The sequence below is a fragment of the Ambystoma mexicanum genome, chromosome 1q, assembly GCF_040938575.1.
Source record: "Ambystoma mexicanum isolate Mex_15411 chromosome 1q, UKY_AmexF1_1, whole genome shotgun sequence".
Taxonomy (NCBI): Eukaryota; Metazoa; Chordata; class Amphibia; order Caudata; family Ambystomatidae; genus Ambystoma; species Ambystoma mexicanum.
In genome coordinates this window covers 829,892,154-829,912,501 of record NC_090922.1, presented here as the reverse complement: position 1 = coordinate 829,912,501, position 20,348 = coordinate 829,892,154, and the positions used below count along the sequence as shown (strand labels likewise).

The window sequence follows — 20,348 nt, the reverse complement described above, 5'->3', positions numbered from 1 at the left end:
AATATTAAAGGTATCTGTTGGGTTTGACTTCTGTATTTTGTGCCGTGGAGTGAAGTGGAATTCATGCCTTATTCTGTTACTGGGTTTCTCCTGTAAAATACACTAACAGGCCAAGTATAAAGGACTTCTTTGACAGTGCCTTTTAATCTAATGCAGCACTAAATAAATGTACATAAATATTTGAACCATATATTGTGTGGTCTAGTTACTTTGATACCAGCCGATCCCCTCCTAAGAGTGAAGCCCAACTGCTTTGCCACGATTCCCATTGAGGGACCTTTTGTCTAACTTGGTAGACCCAACACTCTCCCCACGCCCCAACAGACTTCCTGAATCCTACATTAAGGGTCTAGGAACATCTTTCTTAAACTTGAGCTGTCTCCCTTGGAAGTGGACGAATCGGAGTATGATGTGAGGTGGCATTAAATAGAGAAAAACAAATGTGCTGTTATACCCTCACATACAGGACCTGCCTCATGCATACTACCACCTCCATCCACTCTTTCTGATGCCCTCTTCAGCCACACACTTTATGTTGAAAATTATCATTATGTTCCTCGCCTTCCTCGCTTCTATGCCTGGGTATGGAGTTTAGATGATGCACTTCTTGTATTAGTGTATTCTGAATCACTGCTTTTGGTCTGACCGCCTAGGGGCCCATTGTGTGCAATAAGCATTTTCTTTTTGTCTGCTCTACACACACCTACGCTGCCTTGCAGTTTTCAATCAAATTATTAAATCCACTGGAATTGCATATCATGCTATAAGTTGCTATGCTGCATTCTGTCAAGCATGGATTGAAACCTTTGTGAATGATGAATAACATGCATTATTGAATAGCTTACTTTTACTTTTAGGAACTTGACTCGTATGTAATTCAGAAAGAAATGATCTGATTGTTTTTGTTTTAAATCTGAAAAATCCTTGGTGACATCCATATTTCTGTATCAATTCAGTCTCAAAATGTCTTTATTCAGTGATTGTTAAAATCTGTCATAAAGCTTCCATAACATTTTGAGCACTCGCTGTTCCCGAGATGTCTGATGGATAATAAGGGTACAGGTCACTTATGGTTTACAGCAAAATACCAAATTCAGTCATATGTTTAGCTGTGAACTTAGTAAGAATAATAACAACCCATACATGTATGCAGTGGTGAAAGGAGGCTAGTGAAAGTCAGAGCACGAACACATAACACAGGGAAAAAAAATTGATTATAGCGGTGTGACAACTCTGCAGTGACGGGGACTGAAGGACAAAAACGTGTACTTCCTTGTAGAATCACTAGGGCACACAAAATGAGAAACTATATGAGTTTACATGCAATGTTAATTCGAACATGGAACGAGCCGCTGCAAATTAAATGATATGCAATGTATTCGACAAAACGCTTATAACACACTTTGTTTTATTTTTTTTAAATTTGTTTTGGCTGAATTAATTTCAACCTTTAAATTTTAACATTATACACAAATTCCTAGAATTGATAATACATTCATTAGATACATTACAGTTGAGTCCAACTGACACATAAACTACAACTTGTAAAAGACAGTGCAATTTTGAAATCTCTTCGTTAAAATATATAAAAAAGTACTGTGCGTCTTTGACATGGCAAGAGGATCTAAAACACCTCTAAAATGTGAGCTAAAATACTTTTAAAACAAAACATTTTAGCATCAACATTTTTCCTTCAGTTCGTATACTTCTGTGTCTGCATTACAAAATATTGGACATAACCTGTTTTGACAAGATCATATGTTCACAGCTGTATTTGATTAAAATTTGGGGCGCACAAACCAACATCTCATGATCATATTTCAACTTTCATATATGGTGATGTAATCACACTAGTGAGGACCATTTGATAACTTAAACACATATTCCGACTCTTTTAGTTCAAGGGACTCTAGAAATTGAATAGTTGCTATTATAACAGTTGTTCTGTACAGAAGATTTGTTTCCATAAGTCCTCAGCAGACATAATTGGTAATCCATTATAAAATCGTTTAAAAGAATAAATGCGTTTATTAGGTACATTTGCACATTCAACTAACAAATGCTGCAATGTTTCTCGTTGGTCCAATTCTTGACGGAAACGACATGTACTCTTATGTGAGCCAATGATACCGCACCTGGCCATTATGTCCTTTGTGTGGGCCACAGATTAAACCTGAATCTTAAATATGTGCTTCTAAAGTGAGCATGCAGACATTTAATTAAGTAGTTCGCCATGGTTTGTAGTTTTTTTAAGGCTCAAAGGATTAGAATGAAAATCTTTATAAGAATTGCATTTTTTTTTTGGGTGAGAATCCAATCAGCCTGACATAGCTTTCCGTGAGCACGTGTCGGATTCTGTAAGAGTAGGTCAATCGGAACTTCAGCATCGGATAGTATATTTTACGTAAAGTCTCTCCATTTCAGCGGAAATACATGGTTTGAAGTCATTAGATAAGTTGCTAGAATACTCAACAAGTCATTTGTATGACTAGCCAACATACACTTTCTTAACAAGGCGTATAATTTCTAGGCGTATGTAACATAGGGATACTGCACCTAATTCAAATCTCATCATGGATACTTGTACGCTTTGGGGCAGGTTGAGGACCTTCTACCAAAATTTGCCCTCAATTCTGTTTCAAAAGGCTGATCTTGAGACTCTTTTGTTTCTGATCCAAAAGTTATGACAGGCGCCATTTTTTGATTGTAGTAGACTAGCACTGAGCTACATGTAAATTTGCCATATCTATATAGTATAGCTTTAGCTTGTGAAATGGATGGGAGTAGCTCCACAGAAATACTAGTCGGGTAAGATTAAGCATTGGCTTATCAACGTGTTTTTTAAACAAATGCAGACCCTGTAACCGGCCTATCCAAATCCTTTCTCCTTGCTGCATGCACTTTTCTTGTATCACAACACATTGTATGGCTAATGTAAAATTTGAAATAGCTCTGGGCGTGGAAGGGAGTGCATTGGGTTTCTTGGATTGACGTTTATGAGCTAGTGAGTGACTGACATCTGGATTTCTCTTTTTCTTGGCTAGGTGTGGCTTGGCTCAAGGGGAGTAATGTGTGGCCTATGGTGCGTATCTATCGGGGTGGCTTCCTACTGATCGAATTCCTGTTCCTGCTGGGCATAAACACATACGGCTGGCGCCAGGCTGGTGTGAACCACGTCCTCATCTTTGAGCTGAACCCCCGGAATAACCTCTCACACCAGCATCTTTTTGAGGTAAGTTTGAGGACGAATTTGACTCTGAAGGGTCGATGCGTATGGTTACCAGAAAAACTGGTATACTAGGAAAGTCACTGGAAAAGATTGTAAAGAATATAAAAATGTGATATTAGGAATAGAGTAAAGTGGGGCTTGGAATCTGCAAGGATAAAGCGACATAAACTGTGGTAATTCAGAGGCAATGAAAATAAAAGATAATGTATTGGCAATGTTGTGATATCCGAAGGTGTGACAATCCCCACAAAAACATTTGTGTTCAGTGTGTTGGTATATTGTGCCACACAATGATCTATAGCTGCTACTATTGAGGTGATATGCCCCAAGGTGGCGGGCTCACCCTGTAGGTAATGGCCTGACACCCGAGTTAAGGGGCTGAGCGTAGCCAGGGTCCCTTAACGAGGATGGCAGGCCTTTACCTACTGGGTGGGCCCAGCCACCAAGGGGCATATCGCCATTAGTACCTGTGTAGATCCCTACACGGTGGTAATATTTTGTTATTTTTTTTCATAAAATTAAAGTAAAACATACCTTTATTTTGCCCCCCCCCCCGACGCTGCAGTGCCTTCAGCCAGGAAGTCTGTTTTCATCATTAACATTGAAGAGGGGACGATTGGCTCAAGGCACTGTGCAGAGACTCGCGTTGAGATAAATGAAGGTTTTACTTTCATTTTCCAAAATTATAAAAAAAGTGTGCACCCATGTTAGGAATCTACATGGGTTCTAATGGGGAAGAGGGAGCCGGGAAGCGCCGAACGCTAATGAAATTGCTCGGAACGCAGGCTTCCTTTTGTGAATACAGCCCGCATTCCAAGCATTTTCATTGACTATGGGTGCCTCCAAGGGAGCTAATGCAGACTAGGAATGGTTTTGTTCCACAATTAATAGTTCAATTAATCTAAAATCTTTCAAAATTTTCCTGAAAGGCACCTCCCTGGTATTAGTTTCATTTCTGTTCACAGCTGCAATAGGACACACATAGCTTTAATCCGAAGTTTTACCCTTTTAGCTCTAGTTTTTGAAAAAAAAAGGATCACTGTTGAGGTCTGCAATCTTTCTTTTGGTTGCCTGTGAGCCATGAGAGTAGCAGAACACAAAATGTGGGGCCCCCTGCAAGCCAGGCTGATGGGCTCACCCCGAAGCTTGGTAACAAAGCACGGCCCATGCCGCACTCTGGACCAACCTGGACCACCGGACATGTGCAATGCCCATGATAACCATGCTGCTGATGGGGCACACCACCCACTACACTAGGTGAATGTGTTTTAATCAAACCTTAAATCTTTCACCTAGCGTATAAACAAGGGGGCTGTGCAAGGCTATAGGCACCCAAGTGTACCAGTCAACTCTGAGCATGACCAGTAATATTACTCACAGTAATGATACCATAAGAAAACATTTAATATACTGGCTCTGCCAGTTTCCCCATGTAAGAACATTGTTAATTTAATGCCAGTAAAAAGCTCCTGCCACAGGAATACAACCTGTTCCTGCACAAATGCTTGCCCAACTTGCGCACCACCATGTAAGAATACTCATCATGTTCACTTTGTCTTTAACACCAGTAAAACATGCAATTGCACAGTAAGAAAACATTTACTTGCTAGCTGCACAAATGGCCCTAGCCTCTGCATGTAATAAACCACATCATATTGACCTTGCCCCTTATGTGCGCAGAAAATGCCATGCCACAAATGTCCAGTCTGTCTTCCCGCTTGCATTATAACCACCACCACACCAACATTAGCAACCCTTCTCCTTGTAATGTCATTCATTAACTTGAACAAAAATGCCTGTATTACATGTACATAAATGGCCATGTTCCAGTGCCCCTTCTCTGGGCCCCAACCTTGCACACACACATTCATGCCCATTCACCCAACAGTCGCTCAGCCAGTGGTGGCTGGGGAATTTTTTAATTGGGGGGCAAAAACATTTCCCACTAATATGCCAGAGTGACTGAGTGTAGCAAGGGAGTACTAACCAACCAAAGGAGATTTGGGGGGTATTCCCCACCCTCTCCCTACACCTAAGAACATTTTTTGAATAAGGGGTTAATATCGTGCATTATACAGCACACTTTCTGTGAAAAAGTTTGTGAAAAGCAAGGCCGTTTGCAATTTGTTTTGCAGGGTAACTCCGATCCAAAATTCCAATAGATGCAAGTCACCAACAGTGCACACAAGCATTTCCCAATGCATTTTCATGCCGCCTTTGCGCACAATATAGGCCAATATAATAACATGTTCACGCAGAATGTGCTCATACAGTTCCATTCTGGCAGCATCAATATATGGCAGTATTTCCACTTAATAACATACTCCTGTTTGCTTTGTAAATAATGCAGTAATGATACTATAAAAAAGCATGTCCATGCTGGCTCTGCCAATATGTATTAGTATCCCGTGCTACAAATCTAGCAATATCGTCACTGATTCCCTGGAGGGAGGCTTCCCATACGTGGCCAGGGAAAGACAGAAGCTACCCAACTCTGACCCTGGTGGTGGTTTTCTGCAGGAGAACCATGTAGGGGATGACAAACTCCAGGGAGGCAAACTAAAACCCCATGATCAGAACAATCCCATAATTGCATACTTGAGTGACACAGTCCCCTTTGCCAATTCTTGTATGGCTAATTGTCATATGGACAAGGAATCCTTATGTTTTTCTGATCAGCTTTGCATATATTCCCCGTGCCCCAACCCCCTTTTTTTAGTACTGAGATGAGGAAGCGGAGGAAGACTGGAAGTGGTAAGCCTAAACCGCTCTCTAGTCATTGGAAAAGGCTAATCAGTCCCAGGACATTCAAATATGGGACAGGCAAGTAGAACAGGAGGCTGCCTGTTCCCAGCTTTGGTTGGGACACCGGAGGAGAGGCGCCGAAGGAGGCGCATTGATGAAACCTACGTGCAACAAAGTCGGAAATGTTTGCCGCAGTAGTGCAAAGCGGGGACTAGGGAGCCGATGAGATGCATCCTCGGTCAGCAAGCGGAGAAAAAAAGAAAACCGTAAAACGCTAGGGATGCCGAAACAGCCAGTGAAGACCAATAAGCCCAGGGAAGGTGAATGGGATACTGGGGCGCTTCACGGAAAATACCACATACCGATGACCACTTGAGAAAGCCCAGATAAGGGAGCTGAAGTGTTAGACACGAAAACTGAGACTGTTGAGAAGGGGTTGGTGACCCAATATGTGAAATATTTAATCTGGCTACAGAAGGTGGTGATGGGTGAGCTGAAAGGTCCTAGCAGGATAGCAAACAAGACAAGCATCGTGTCTGGGACTTGCACCCATATACAAGGATAAAATGCTGTGGTAAAAGTGTATACCCGGGACAGGAAAAGGCTGAGAAGGCTCAGGGGCTGAAAACCCTCCGTGAACTGTGTAAGATATAATAACGGGAAAACCATACCCCTTTTTGAAAGACAAATGTGATCCAGACAGCAAGAAAATGGATATTGTAAAGAACTTTGTATGAGTGGAAAAAACTCAGGGGCAGAGGTTTCCTCCTTGAGCTTGTGGAACATTAAAAGGTATCAAGTGAAGAACCAGAAGGAATCTAGGGGACGAGAGTGCCCCCTTTTCTGGTGGAACTTCATTGATCGTTTCTGCACATTAGAACTTTACGTTTGGAACTCTTGAAAGATACTGTGGGTGTGCAGCCAGAAGACATACATATTTTCACCTTTTATTAAGTTTAGTGTGTGAGGGTCAGTTTAGGATTTTGGATGCAGGTCAGAGGACTTTCTTGATTTAAAAACATCCTGACACATTGTTGAGGCAGGGAAACCCCTCTTACAGTTAGGGATAGGTAGGATTTCCCCAACTCGTTTTTCTTTTGTGATGATACATCTATATCCAACACCAAACATGCCACTGTGTTAGTCTTACTCTTGATCCCTTCGACCCCCTGAAAGACATACTCCAAAAATGCCTCGCACAATACAAAAAAAGTCCAAACTGGGTGCCCAATGTATGACACTCTAGCCATGAAACAACACTTATGTTTTCTTTACCCTTGATGCCCAGTAAACAAATTCCATGCCACAGTAAGAAATTGGTAGACTGGCTGCACCAAAGTGCCGGTATAGCCAGGTATCAACACATATCATGCTTATTTTATTATACCTATCCAGTACAAATGGCATTTTAGTGTTATCTGACCAAAGGCTTTTATGTGGTGCTTCAAAGTGCAGCTCCTGGGTATAGTATGGCCTTATTGCAATGCAGTTGTCCCCAAACCACTGGGATCCTGGTATGAAGTGGGTGATCAAATTGTATAGCTCAGTACTCTGGAAAAATGTGCATAATCTGCACTTGTTTCTTTAGATTGCTGGTTTCCTGGGTATGCTGTGGTGCCTGAGCCTGCTTTCGTGTCTTTTTGGAGAATCCACGATGGTGCCCATGCAGGTGAACCCCCTCATCCTGTACGGATTTATGTTGCTCTTCCTAATCAACCCAACCAAGACCTGCTACTACAAGTCACGATTCTGGCTGCTGAAACTGCTGGTGAGTAATTGGTTGAGACAAGTTGTGCAGCCAGGCTGTAAAATGTTTGATTCTTGTACAAAAGTAACAAGTTTACCTGTAAAATAGCTGTCCTGCCTTAATTAGTTGTGAGACTCCAGGCCAAGACATCAGTAGGCTCGATCCCAAATTCCTTTTTTAAAGAGACATGTTAATCAGGTCTGGTTGTCTTTATTTACCTTTGTTCTTTAATTTTGGAGTCATTTAACGTCTTGTGTGCATTCAATTATTCCCACTGAGTGAAGCTATTGCTGATATAGCATGGCTAAAGCAAATCAAGACCTAGTATACTGTTTAGCATGAGGATGCCCTCACTTCCCCCTTCTAATTTAATACTTCAGCTCTGTCAGGTGGTAGTGGATGGATAGTTATTCTGTCTACCTTTTTGTCTTGGGTTTCTCCCTTCCCTTATTTGTATATCCTTTGGCAGCAGATGGCTTGCTCATTGCACTGATCTTGGTCTTGAAGACTACACTTTTGCCATAGTTGGTTGGTGCAGCTGGATACCTTGGAGCACGGCTCTTGGCCTCAGTTTCCTTTTTTGAATTGGTTGAGTGAGCATGATGGGGAAGACTTGGCCAACTACATTTGGTTTGATATAATCCTCTCTACCCTTAGGTGGGTGGTTCTGGCAGCAATTGTATAGGTTGTTAACCCACTGCTCTTCGTCTCCCAAGGTCTTGTCCTTCCTGGATTTATTTTTAAATCCAATGGGCCAAGTAGCAGGTGGAATGGTTGATCTCATTGCTTTGGCATGTTCCTCTCCTTTTCCTCCTGTAATTGGTTTGTTTTGGCGATCAGAAATTACCTTTTCCCTTACTTTTATTTTCATGCACTCCTTTCTTCCTTTAGTGAAGTGGCTAGCTTTTCAGTGCTTTTAGTCTAATTCCATTATAAGATTAGTTGAGCTCTCCGTTTAGCAAATGGATGGCTCAATCCACTGCTCCTGGTCTTCTTACACGTTAGTTTGTTTCCTTACCTGTTTGTGGTGGAAGCATGGCACAGTCTGTTGCTCGTTGATACTCACTTATCATTCCTTTGCTTTGCAGTTTCGGGTGTTCACGGCTCCCTTTCACAAGGTGGGCTTTGCTGATTTCTGGCTGGCAGATCAGTTGAACAGTCTGGCAGTGATACTGATGGATCTGGAATACATGATATGCTACTACAGCTTCGAACTCGACTGGACTAACAACAGGGGTCTGCTGCTTGTTCCAGGTATGTTTTGGCTATGCTAAACCTAAATCCCTACTACTTAATCTTGAAATCTTCAGATTCTCACAATCTGGGAGGATTCTAGAACACCACACGTGCGTGCATAAAGACTCTCCCCACCCCAACCTCCCTGCGCTCACTCATACACATATGCGTTGATGCATGTCCTCAGACACTTGCACTCATACACACACGCACGCTCTCGAAACACATGCACGCTCTTGCATGCGCTCCCCTCTCACCACCCATTCCACTGGCCTTCCCCCTCCTCTGCACTGGCCTTCCCCCTCCTCTGCACTGGCCTTCCCCCTCCTCTGCACTGGCCTTCCCCCTCCTCTGCACTGGCCTTCCCCCTCCTCTGCACTGGCCTTCCCCCTCCTCTGCAATGGCCTTCCCCCTCCTCTGCACTGGCCTTCCCCCTCCTCTGCACTGGCCTTCCCCCTCCTCTGCACTGGCCTTCCCCCTCCTCTGCACTGGCCTTCCCCTCCTCTGCACTGGCCTTCCCCCTCCTCTGCACTGGCCTTCCCCCTCCCCCCTTTGCACTGGCCTTCCCCCTCCCCCCTTTGCACCGGCCTTTCCCCTCCCCCCTTTGCACCGGCCTTTCCCCTCCCCCCTTTGCACCGGCCTTTCCCCTCCCCCCTTTGCACCGGCCTTTCCCCTCCCCCCTTTGCACCGGCCTTTCCCCTCCCCCCTTTGCACCGGCCTTTCCCCTCCCCCCTTTGCACCGGCCTTTCCCCTCCCCCCTTTGCACCGGCCTTTCCCCTCCCCCCTTTGCACCGGCCTTTCCCCTCCCCCCTTTGCACCGGCCTTTCCCCTCCCCCCTTTGCACCGGCCTTTCCCCTCCCCCCTTTGCACCGGCCTTTCCCCTCCCCCCTTTGCACCGGCCTTTCCCCTCCCCCCTTTGCACCGGCCTTTCCCCTCCCCCTTTGCACCGGCCTTTCCCCTCCCCCCTTTGCACCGGCCTTTCCCCTCCCCCCTTTGCACCGGCCTTTCCCCTCCCCCCTTTGCACCGGCCTTTCCCCTCCCCCCTTTGCACCGGCCTTTCCCCTCCCCCCTTTGCACCGGCCTTTCCCCTCCCCCCTTTGCACCGGCCTTTCCCCTCCCCCCTTGCACCGGCCTTTCCCCTCCCCCCTTGCACCGGCCTTTCCCCTCCCCCTTTGCACCGGCCTTTCCCCTCCCCCTTTGCACCGGCCTTTCCCCTCCCCCTTTGCACCGGCCTTTCCCCTCCCCCTTTGCACCGGCCTTTCCCCTCCCCCTTTGCACCGGCCTTTCCCCTCCCCCTTTGCACCGGCCTTTCCCCTCCCCCTTTGCACCGGCCTTTCCCCTCCCCCTTTGCACCGGCCTTTCCCCTCCCCCTTTGCACCGGCCTTTCCCCTCCCCCTTTGCACCGGCCTTTCCCCTCCCCCTTTGCACCGGCCTTTCCCCTCCCCCTTTGCACCGGCCTTTCCCCTCCCCCTTTGCACCGGCCTTTCCCCTCCCCCTTTGCACCGGCCTTTCCCCTCCCCCTTTGCACCGGCCTTTCCCCTCCCCCTTTGCACCGGCCTTTCCCCTCCCCCTTTGCACCGGCCTTCCCCCTCCCCCTTTGCACGGGCCATCCTTCCCCTCACCCCCCCCCCCCACACCCTCCTTCGCACGCTCTCTCCCTCAATCTGATGCTCCAAAGTGGGTTTTTAAAAAGAAAAAAGGCTTTACTTTCATTTGATCATTCAGAAGAATTTTGCGTCGACCCATGCCAGCTCTCAGTCTCGGCATATTGAGGCTTGCAACAGTTTTAGTCTCCATATTCTGATCGATCTCCGGCCCCATTCACTGGCTTTGCCTTCCACCTTCTGACTGTTGGTCATTTTGGATTTGCACTGCATTTTCATAATGTTACATCAACCAGCGCTTGCTTTTATGGAAGCCTTTGTATCATTTGAAACTTTCTGGTTCAATAAAGGCTAACTGCACACTTTACAGTTTTGGTGGACCTCACTTTAGGGTCTGTTCTACAGTTTGTTTAAACAGGTGGAATATAGTTTAATCATCCCTGTGGTATTTGATCCTACACAGGACACAAAGAAGGGATAGGATTTCCAGCTTTCACAACCAGTTTCTACCCTGGTGTCGGTACTGTGAGAAACCTAAAGGTAATCTCGCATCTACTCACCAGCGATCTTCTATTCAGTTAGCCAGGGAAAGGCCATCGCTTTTGGATCCTGATCCTCGTGGTGGACAAGAGAGGGAGGATCACCCGAGTGGAGGGTCCTTGGGGATTGGAGAGAGGGTACCTGAATGTGAAACATGGTATCCCCCTTTCCTAATACTGACTTAACCTCCCCTCCCTGTACTGAGAAGAGGAGGCAACCAAGAGTAATGCAGATTTCCTATTACCAACACCACGCTGGTACTGGGGCAAAGAGAGGCCAGGCATGTCACAATAATGGACTTGAACACGGTCAGGCAATTGGGAATAACTTGTTTCACCTGCAGCCCAATTTGAATGAGTATAAAATGTGGAAGTCAGGGATGCCCAATTAGAAGAGGTGCAGGAGCAGAACGTGAACAGAAACAAGTTTTTACGTGCTATGGGGCAGGAAGCTGAGATGCTAAGACGCCCGCTGAAGATCCCAGGAGTCCTACCGAGCAGGACCTGGAACTCTTGTAGAGGAAGGTGGAGACTAGAAGCTTGTGAGGAGTGGAGGAGGAGCCCAGCACGAAGGCCAGCGTAACTGGAAGGAAGCACCTGGCGAACCGGCAAGCTGCTTATCCTGTGGAGAGGGGAAGCCGCGGAGCAGCAGCAACTCTGTAAGGCTCTCAGAGAGACTAAGAATTACGGGGTTGCTCCGAGGGGCTGTTGAGCCCATGTAATGGTTGCACCAGATGGAAGGCCCTCCTGGCTCCCTTCCATTCCGCTAAGACCATCATTAATGTCTACTTTAATGGCACCGTCTTGGTCCAGGGCCCTCTTCCTTTTTGATAGATGCTTCCTGCGCCTTCTCAACTTCAACTCGGTTCATTGCCTGCCATCCCTACTTACCCCTCTCTGGCTCCTCTGCTGCCGCCTCCCTCTGCCACCTCTCCGGCACCCTCTTCTTCTTTGGCCACCCCGCGGCCACCTCTGACACTCTTCATCTCTGACTACCCTGCCTTCTCTTCCTTAGTCCTCTGCCCCTCCTCGGGCAACTCCAACACTTCCGCAGGGTGTACCTCTGGCCTGTACCCCTCCACGGAAGTCCTTCAAAGGTGGCAACTTGTTCCACATCGGTACTCTCAACTCTTGCTCCGCTGTAAAGCACTCCTCTGACATCTGCCGTCTCCTGGAAGAGCTTGATTTGGATGTACTCAGTCTCACCGAGATCTGGTTCACGGCCAGCTCTCTCACAGGTTTTGACACCCTCTTTCCTGATGGCTACAAGATCCTTTCCGAGCCCAGAACAAACTGTCCCAGTGAGGGTGTAAACTTGATTTTCCCTGCGTGGATCCCTGCTTCTGTCATTCCAACGCAGGACTACTCCTTCAAATGCCTGGTCTGCAGGCTCTCTGTCTCTCCTGGCCTCTCTCACTGTGGCCACTATTTACTGGCCGCCTAGCCAGGTCGCCCTCTTCCTCTGAGTGGGCTGACCTCGCCTCCTCCTCCTTAACTCTACCTCTCAAATTCTCCTCGGAGACCTGAACATCCACCTAGATGCTGCTAGCCCATCTTTGGGGCTCTTTCGCAACCTTTGCAACTCCCCCTCTCTCTCTCTATTCATCCCTCAGGCCTGACCCACTCTGCAGGGCACACTCTGGATGTTCTGATCTCTTCGGACCTACCCCTCTCAAACCCTCTCACCACTCCTCCCTCTTGGAGTGACCACTTTCTCCTTTCCTCCCACCTCTCTATCCCTCAGGCCAAACCGACCTCAGCACTACCACCTACCTTCTCGGTCATCCGGCTCATGACAAGAGTCAGTTGAGGCTTTCACCGCTACTCCTCCTCCTACACCTTTGACTGACTCACACTCTGACACAGCCCTCTCTAACCTTCATCTCTCTATCTCTAACACTCTTGACGTCCTTGCCCCCGTCATGAGGATCCGTTTGAAGCCCATATCCAAGTGCGACTCTTGGTATGATTCAGACCTCGCCACCCTTAAACACAAATGTAGGGCAGCTGAGAGGAAGTGGAGGGCATCATGCGCACCTTCTGACAAACTGGACTGCCGCCTGCTCCAAAGGCCATAAAGACACTCTGAGAAGAGAGCCTTCATCCAAGCCCACGTCTCGGCTGCATCTAACAACTCGGCCAAACCTTTCAAAATCTGCAGGGAGCTTGCCAATCCTGCTGCACTCTACCTCTGCTGTTCCCTCCCAGGCCCTCTTCACGGCCCTGGCTTCTCATTTCACTACTAAAGCTCAGGACATCCTCAGGACATCCTGTCACTCTCTCTTCCTCTAGCTCCTCTTCCGTGTCTTCCACCACCCATGGCCCTGCCTTCAGCAGCTTCTCGTCCTTCTTTTCCCTTGCAACCCTGACGATGTTTCTATACAAGTCCGATCTATCAAAGTCTCATCAAAGCAGGTTCTCCCCTGCTAATCCAGAACCATCAAAGACCACATTGATTTCTCCAGCCTTGGCTGATTTCTGCAATCACTCTTGCTACTAGAATCTTCCCCTCCCCCTTGGGCATTACCTTGTGCATCCCCTTCTTAAGAAACCCTCTGGCGGGGGCGCTGTTGCGCACAGGAGAAGATGGCGGGTCCTGTTTAAGCCCGGCAGTTTCCAGGGCCGTAAGCCGGGACAATTGCCTTTTATCGTGCCGGTTCCTACAGAAAAACGTGTGGAACACGCATAAGTAATCAGGGAGGACCCACGAGAAATTTGCAGACTAAAGGTGAAGTGAAAAGCTCTCCGAGATACAGCCCTAACAGGAGACCGCGGCCGAGCGAGGTGCAACGGCCGAGATCTGCGGGGAGGAGCCTGGCGTTGGACTGACGCGAGGCAGGAGGAAGAGCAGGCGATCCGGACTCGCAGGGAGGGGGGCCGCAGGCGCTCCGAACATCGTTGGGTGCCTGCGGACCCTCCCGCAGACATCTACACGGCAGCGGGACAGGAGTGGACCCCTCGACCCCTGCTGCATACCGGCGTAGGGAAGGTAAGACGGGCCCTCCCTCCCTGCCGATACACACACCCTCCCCCACCGTGCAGCAGGACGAGTGCGCGGTCTCATTAAGCTGCTGGAAAGACAACAGGTGAATGCCCTGAGGGCCGGGGGGAAAACAAATAATTAACATTTTAACAGCCTCATCTCTTACACGGCCATCGAGCCAACAAAGCAGCACATCCTGGTCGGCCTGGTTGGGGCCCTGCACACGCCAAGACACCCTGCATAATCTGCACCGGACCAACTCACGCCCCCTGCACCCCCCCACCCCCGCAGCCCCTGTGCAGCAAGGAAACTGTTAACACGCGATAAGGCCATCGATCGGAAACAGTGACAATATAAGTGGCCCCCCGGCTACGCAACCTTAGCGGAGGCTACAGCAACAGCTAAAATCCCCTGTATACTCAATTTGCATTGGGGGAGAGACTGGGAGCCAGCACCTCATCACGCTGCTCCTCCCCCCCCAACGGAAAAGGGGGGGGGCGCAGTACTACGGCTACCTGTAGTGGGGGTGACACAGAATACAGCTAACCAGGGAGGGCAGGGCTCCTACCCCTCTCCCAAGGGTACCAAGGTCTACACGAGGGAGCACCAGCTGGCTACAAACCTCTGTGAGTGCACACCATCTTCTAACCGGCTGCAATAACAAGACGAGAAGGGGGCATTCATTGCCACTAACTACTCCTCGATCGCATCTTCATAGGCTGGGCTGGGTATCTAGATTGGAGCGACGACAGCGCAGGACACAATTACACTTGAACGTTAGGGAGGCTGAAGCATCAGGGGCTGGGGCCTACAACGGCCCTGACAACATACCCAAGGGTAACCGGGAGGCCCTTTCGCAGCAACTATAACTGAGTGCCCATTTGAACAGTACGATGCCCAAGAACTTTGCCCCCAAAAGGAACAAAGGCACGATAGATACATTTATGACCACAATGCAAAAGGACACAGATCCTGAGGTCGAAGGCGAAAAGGCTTCACAGGAGGATCAAGCCCCTGCGACCACAATGATGGACCCCCAGGCGGTCTTTGTGGCCATGCAGCAGGGTTTTTCAGCACTCGCAGATAAACTAGATGGAATCACAGCGAGTGTAGCCACCATAAAGACACAACTCGACAAGACCACCTCCCGTATGACTGAGGCAGAAACAAGGATATCGGGAACAGAAGATGCCCTGGAAACTCTCAAAAGCACAGTCACTATAATTGCCACAGAGCTGGGAACCGTGAAATCCAAGTGTGAGGACCTAGAAGCGAGGTCCCGCAGAAACAATATTCGCATAATTGGGGTCCCGGAAGATGCTATCAAAGGGACGATGGAAAAAGCAGTCGATGACCTCCTGCGCACGCTGTTGGGTGACCCTGGCTGGTCTCCGATGTTTCTGGTAGAGAGGGCACACATGTCACTGGCCCCGAAACCAGAGGCATATCCTAGACCGATCATTGCGCGCATATTGAACTACAGAGACAGGGATCTGATTTTACGGACCTCCAGGGAGAAACGGGAGTTAAGATGGGAGGCCAATGTCATACGCATCTACCCAGACTTTACATTGGCGGTCCAGCAGGAAAGAAAGCTCTTTAACAGGGTCAAGAAGATGTTTCGTGAACGCCAAATGCAGTATGCATTGCTCTATCCCGCTAGACTTAAAATCCAACATCAGAATAAATCATATCTCTTCACGTTTCCCGAAGAGGCTGCAAATTCTGTAGAAACACATCTCCCCGAACAATGGAGGGACCTAGAAATTGGCTATCAAGTGGGTAGTGGGCCACATCATTTCAAACATGCCATTGAAACGAGATGAACAACAGCGGGATAAACTCCCCTTGGGATCCCATGTCTGGGAGCAACGAAATGTAATCTTCAAACGCACAGTCACTAATAACCCTAAACAGCACATAGAGTGAGAGAAACCAGATGGAACCGGCAATGACACTTTAACTCGAAACCGGCACGCTCACCGGAAACGCTGCAGCCCCCCCTGTAGCAGGTGTCAAGACATTGATGGGTGGGGAGGGATGGTCATTTAACTGCACAGTTGAAGTTTGGGGAACTGTGAGGGGGGGGAGGGGGGACATGGGGGTTTTTTCAGGTTTTTTTTATGCAGTTGAGGGGGATAAAAGAAAAAGCACACAGGTGGTAAGCACGAAGATGCCAAAACATACAACTGATGACCATTGGCGCACAAACACAAGCAAAACTACCTCATTGATAATGGCTAAAAAAGACAGGGATGATATCAATGTGTTTAGCTGGAATGTAAGGGGCCTCGGCTCCAAGATAAAGAAAAGGAAGATTATGGCATATCTCAACAGGCAATCGGCCAAGATTATCTTCCTGCAGGAGACGCATATGGGACCTGGTCAGTCTGCACAATTGATACCCAATTGGGGGACTTTTCAATACTTCACAGCGTACTCTAGATGGGCTAGGGGTGTTGCAATACTACTTCATAAGACGTTACCGTTTCAATTCATTAAAGTCCAATGTGATCCAGTAGGGAGATATGTATTGCTTCATGGTAATCTCTATGTTAAAGAAATAGTCTTTCTTAATATATATGGCCCAAACTCTGACCAGCCAGATTTCTACTCTTCGATCTTTCGTAAAATTAGCGAGCTTTCCAACAGCTCAAGTGATTTGCGGGGGGGACTTCAACACCATTTTGAATTCACAACTCGATCGCACATCGGCTCATTCCAGAACATTAACCAAAGCAGCGCAGTCAATACTGGCACATATGTCGGACCTGAATCTGAGGGATGCATGGAGAACCTTCCATCCGGACAAGAGGGAATACACATACTACTCCTCGGTCCACGACATGCATTCCAGAATAGACCTATGGCTAATAGACACGGGCAGCATGGCATGGGTCACTGATTCCCGCATTCACCCAAGGACATACTCGGACCATTCCCTGATACAATTAATATTGAGAATCCCTGATAGGCCAAATCACCGCCCACCATGTAGATTTAAACCTGCAGCAGTAGGGGACCAGGTTTACAAAAATTCAGTGGAACAGTACATACAAGAATATTTCGATATAAATGAAAATTCGGTATTAACACAAGCTATATTATGGCAAGCGTTTAAAGTATGCATCAGAGATTACTCGATATCCACAGAAAGAGGAATCCTGAAAGACATCAGGGGTAGATTAACCCGATTAGAGACCGTTAGCAGCTCTGCAATCCCAATATGCGCTCACTTCGTCCCCTCCCCTCTGCTCGGAAATCAAGACCAAGCTTGAGGAATTCAAGGAGGCGGCAGATCAGGAGGTCAGATACTTCGATAGGCCTGCTGCGGCAAGGCGATATGGGGAGGAGGGAATGTCCCGGGAGGTTACTGGCTAGGACCGTGCGTGGTGAAAGGGGCCCTACGACCATACCCTGCATACTCACTGCGGAGGGTACAGTAACCACTGACCTGATGAAATTGAAAGATACATTTTACACATTCTACAAAGATTTATACTCCCCACAGAGTACTGTTACAGAACCCGAAATAGAACACAACCCATCACTGAAGCTGAAATTATAGAGGCAATAAAAGCGCTCCCCAATGGAAAATCCCCAGGCATGGATGGGCTGGGAGCCGAGTTCTATAAAGAATTTAGTCAACTATTAGAACCTAGACTATACGCCATGTGGATGGAAGCACTACTAAAAGGGGAGCTCCCACAGACCACAAGAGAGGCAATAATCACACTCCTGCTTAAGTCAGGGAAACCCCCCCGAGGAACGTGGGTCATATAGACCATTATCCTTAATCAACACAGATGCTAAGGTCCTAGCGAAGATTTTAGCTCTCAGACTCGCACCATTGATGCCATATATGGTTCATGAGGATCAAGCAGGGTTTATAATGGGCAGGTCCACAGCTACCAATATACGACGATGCCACCAAATCATTGCCACAATCCCCCCCCCCCCCCCCCCCGAGACCCAAGGAATAGCAGTCTCCTTAGACATGCGGAAAGCATTTGACAGTGTCTCCTGGCCCTTTCTTTTCGGGGTGTTGCGCAACTATGGGTTCGGCCCACAATTCATAAAGTGGATCAAATTACTATACACTCGACCCCAGGCAAGGATCAGAATAAACGGAACATTTACAGACATACTAGAACTGTTGGGAGGCACAAGGCAGGGCTGCCCGCTGTCCCCGCTTCTCTTTGCTTTAGTCATAGAACCACTTGCAGACATACTTAGATCTCGGGTATAATACATGTGGGATTCGGAATGATGGTAAACTACAAATCATAATGCTATATGCAGACGACTTTCTACATTCTACATAAAGAATCCCGACCACACACTCGGTAGGGTCTTGGCGGAAGTTCGGTGAATATTCAGGATTACGCCTCAACCCCAACAAGTCAGAGATCTTCCCGCTGACTGACAGCACGGTCCAGCCACGAAACCTGCATGGCCTCATATGGAGCCCGGTCCACATCATATACCTAGGTGCTCATATAGCTAGGACTGCTCAACTATCCCGCTCCTTGAATTACAGCACTTTGGCAGAAACACTATGCATCAAAATGAAGCGATGGAGCGCCCTACCCGTTTCACTGATGGGGAGGATAGCGCTGATTAAAATGATAATGCTCCTGAAACTCTTCTACCTTTTTAGTACAGTACCAGTGTGGCCCGGCCGTGCTGTGTTTTCCAAAGTCAACAGTGCCTGCATAGCTTTCATTTGGGGTGGACACCCTAGGTTAGGCTGGAGGGTCCTATCCGACACGTATCCCAGGGGAGGGCTGATGGCACCTGACATGGCACTATACTACCTCGCGGCGCAAGCGCACTACGCTGCGGGTTGGGCCACATCCTTCATCAACCCAGGCTCCCCAACCCCCTCCGTAAGTGAACGCGAGGCGGGGTTGGCACTACAAAGGTTGACTAGGCCCACTCCCAAACACTACAACACGATAGACCCGACTAAGGTCACAATCACAGCATGGTCCAAAATTACAGACATCTTCGAGGCCAGTAAACTATACCATCCAAGCATGCTTATTTGGGGCGACCCACAGACACCTTTACGCAATGGAAGTGAAATAGCAATGCACTGGACCATGAGAGGTGTTACACAATAGGGACAGCTATTCCCGGAAAAACACTTCATTCCCTGGGACGACATTAAAGACGTGGTAGGAAACACAAATGCACATAAGCAACAATAAGACCAAGTGGCAGCCACCACACGCCATATGTTTCCATCATTCCCGAATTAACCTGCAGTCAACATGGCACTTGGCTATATATAAACAGGGGGGACCCAGAAAATAACAGCTTCTGCTTTGTATAAAATTATAGTACAGACACGACCGATGGTGATCCATGCAGCCAAGGGAAGGTGGGAGCAAGATCTGGGGCAAACTATAGAAGACCAAGATTGGTCTCAGATATGCTCACTAACCAAGCAGATATCGTGCAATTCGAGATTTAAGCTGATTCATTATAAGATGATACATAGGACACATTACTCGGCGGCGAAGCTTAAGAAAATATACCCCACCATGCCTGGCACCTGCCCAAGATGCCACAGTGAAAATGCTTACATATTTCACATGTTAAGCGACTGTACTGAACTGAGGAGATATTGGTCAGAGGTCTGCGGAGCGCTCGACATGATGGCAGATCAACCAATGGAAAGGTCTCCGCGAATATGCATGCTAGGGGCGGTGAGGGAAAATGAACCCAACATGGCGTAGATTGTTAAATCTGAGTCTATTGATAGCCAAAAGGGCCATACTGATGAGGTGGAAGAATTTCCAACCCCCGACCAAAGAAGACTGGGATAAAGATATGATGTGGGCTAATGATAATGAGGAACTGTACATCGACTCAGTGCTACCCTCCTCCAAGCCCAGGAATATATGGCCTAGGTATAAACAATACTTGGCAGACTTAACAGAACGAGAGTGCCCAACTATAGATGAAGACCGATTGGAGTAAGTTGTATGATCGTTAAATAATTGTCGTAAATGTATGTGTATAACCTGTGTGCAAATATAAATAAAGTTTTTAAAAAAAAAAAAGAAACCCTCTGGTAATCCTTCTTCTCCAGCTAACTGTCACCCTATCTCCATCACTCCTTTCCTGGGCAAACTCCTAGAAAAGCTGGCCATCTCCCAGCTTAACCTGCATACCAAATCTGTTGGTTGTATCCATGACCACCATTCTGGCTTCAGAGCTGCCAGAAGCACAGGAACTGCCCTCCTGAACACCCATG

At 47.7% G+C, this 20,348-nt stretch overlaps 1 protein-coding gene across 1 annotated transcript in view; it reads left to right on the top strand.

Annotated features, from left to right (window-relative positions):
• XPR1 (xenotropic and polytropic retrovirus receptor 1) overlaps positions 1–20,348 on the top strand; it is a 1,026,978-nt gene that overhangs the window by 711,402 nt on the left and 295,228 nt on the right. Inside the window, exons 8-10 of the mRNA XM_069641450.1 lie at positions 3,045–3,232; positions 7,563–7,742; positions 8,810–8,975. Of these exons, the coding sequence (XP_069497551.1) occupies positions 3,045–3,232; positions 7,563–7,742; positions 8,810–8,975 (534 nt within the window). The remainder of the gene's footprint in view (positions 1–3,044; positions 3,233–7,562; positions 7,743–8,809; positions 8,976–20,348) is intronic.